This window comes from Microtus ochrogaster, unplaced genomic scaffold (genome assembly GCF_000317375.1).
Source record: "Microtus ochrogaster isolate Prairie Vole_2 unplaced genomic scaffold, MicOch1.0 UNK90, whole genome shotgun sequence".
Classification (NCBI taxonomy): domain Eukaryota; kingdom Metazoa; phylum Chordata; class Mammalia; order Rodentia; family Cricetidae; genus Microtus; species Microtus ochrogaster.
In genome coordinates this window covers 255,852-257,448 of record NW_004949188.1, presented here as the reverse complement: position 1 = coordinate 257,448, position 1,597 = coordinate 255,852, and the positions used below count along the sequence as shown (strand labels likewise).

At 53.3% G+C, this 1,597-nt stretch overlaps 1 protein-coding gene across 6 annotated transcripts in view; it reads left to right on the top strand.

Annotated features, from left to right (window-relative positions):
* Adgre5 (adhesion G protein-coupled receptor E5) overlaps positions 1-1,597 on the top strand; it is a 19,491-nt gene that overhangs the window by 10,808 nt on the left and 7,086 nt on the right. For 4 of the 6 annotated variants that reach the window (XM_005370918.3, XM_026777924.1, XM_026777923.1 and 1 more), the window contains one exon: positions 1,277-1,423. The exons of the other annotated variants lie outside the window; for them this stretch is intronic. In XM_005370918.3, coding sequence (XP_005370975.2) covers positions 1,277-1,423 — 147 coding nt within the window. The remainder of the gene's footprint in view (positions 1-1,276; positions 1,424-1,597) is intronic. 6 annotated transcript variants of the gene reach the window in all.

The window sequence follows — 1,597 nt, the reverse complement described above, 5'->3', positions numbered from 1 at the left end:
AGGGTGACATCAGCCCCGAATGGTATGGCCAGATTGGGCAGGGTGACATCAGCCCCGAATGGTATGGCCAGATTGGGCAGGGTGACATCAGCCCCCAACACATTCAGAGAGTTGAAGGCAAGCACTGTGCAAAAGAAGGTGCTATGGAGGGCCATAACCATTGCCCCAGAACCCACCCTCACCTGAGGGTGTCAACCTGCCACTGCCAGGCGAGGCAGTTCAGGACACGGAGGCGGGGCTACACTCAGTGCATCCCCAGGTCTGTGACCCCGACAGGAGAGAGGACAGAAATGCCTGTCACTGCTACTCCCATGGACACTGTGTTATTGAAGGGTTGGCATCAATAGAATACATGTTCTTACCTCCCTAACTCCACCAGCTGGTCACTGCTCACCATACAGGCTGGCTCCCTGACCTATCTAGTGTGATTCCTTCTTGCCCTGCCCATTCTATTGAGCTTCTTTCTAAAGGGGGTGTGGCTTGGGAGCAAGGCTCAATCCTTCTCCGTTGCACAGAACAGAAGGCATCATGTGATATCTTCATATGAGTTAGAAGGGGGGTGTGCCCACAGGAGACTGGTATATTCCAGATGCTTCTGTGTCATGAACCTAGCCAACCTTGAGCCTGAGGCTTCAACTTCAAGCACACAACCCGCTCCCCCCCCCCCCGCTTCTTCTCATGAGGTAGATGAGGGTCAGAACCCCAGTCTATAGGAACACTGCATTTGCACCAACACCCAGGGCAGCTACGCACGCAGGTGTCACCTGACCTCAAGCCCAGGCTGAGGCCCCAAAGGTATGCACAGGTGTACCCCCAGAAGCATCTGCAAGACCGGACAGGAGCTGGGAGGAAGAGGCAGGGGTGTAGCCTGAAGAGGGAGAAGTTCTGTGGGGTCTCGGGAGCTCCCAGAACTATGAAGACTCCACTGAGGATACAGCTCCCGGCAACATGTTTCGACAGGGTAGGGAGGCCTCAGGGTGAGCCCAGAAGCTCTGGAGCCCCCAGAGCTCGGCTCTTCCTCATCTGTGAGAACAGTATCACATCCTGTTCTGAGAAGGGTCAGAAAGCAACAAGAGGCCTGGGTCATGAAGTCCAGCCCTATGACCCAATCTGCTTCCTGGTTTTACCTCCTATAAACTGAGTCCCCTGATCCTTGCGGGGCCTGTCCTGCAGAGGTCACGTGCAACTGAGTTTGAGGCAGTGAGAAGATGGAAAGTGGGTACAATGCATGGAGGTATGAGCGGGGGCCGGGATGACCCTTTGCTTCTGTTCTCAGATGTAAATGAATGTGCTTCCGGGCAAAACCGTTGCCACCCATCTACCCATTGCATCAACAAGTTGGGCAACTATTCTTGCAACTGTCGTCACGGCTGGAAACCTGTTCTTGGATCCCCCAATGGCCCAATCAACACAGTGTGTGAAGGTCCGGATGCCACCTTTTAAGGACCTGCAGTCTTGTTTAAGATTTATTTAGTCAGGTGCGGTGAAACACACCTTTAATCCCACCACTCGGAAGGCAGGCAGAAGCAGGCTTACCCTTGTGAGTTCTGGGCCAATGACCCTGCTTAAAAAAATATATATATGTAATATATGTGTC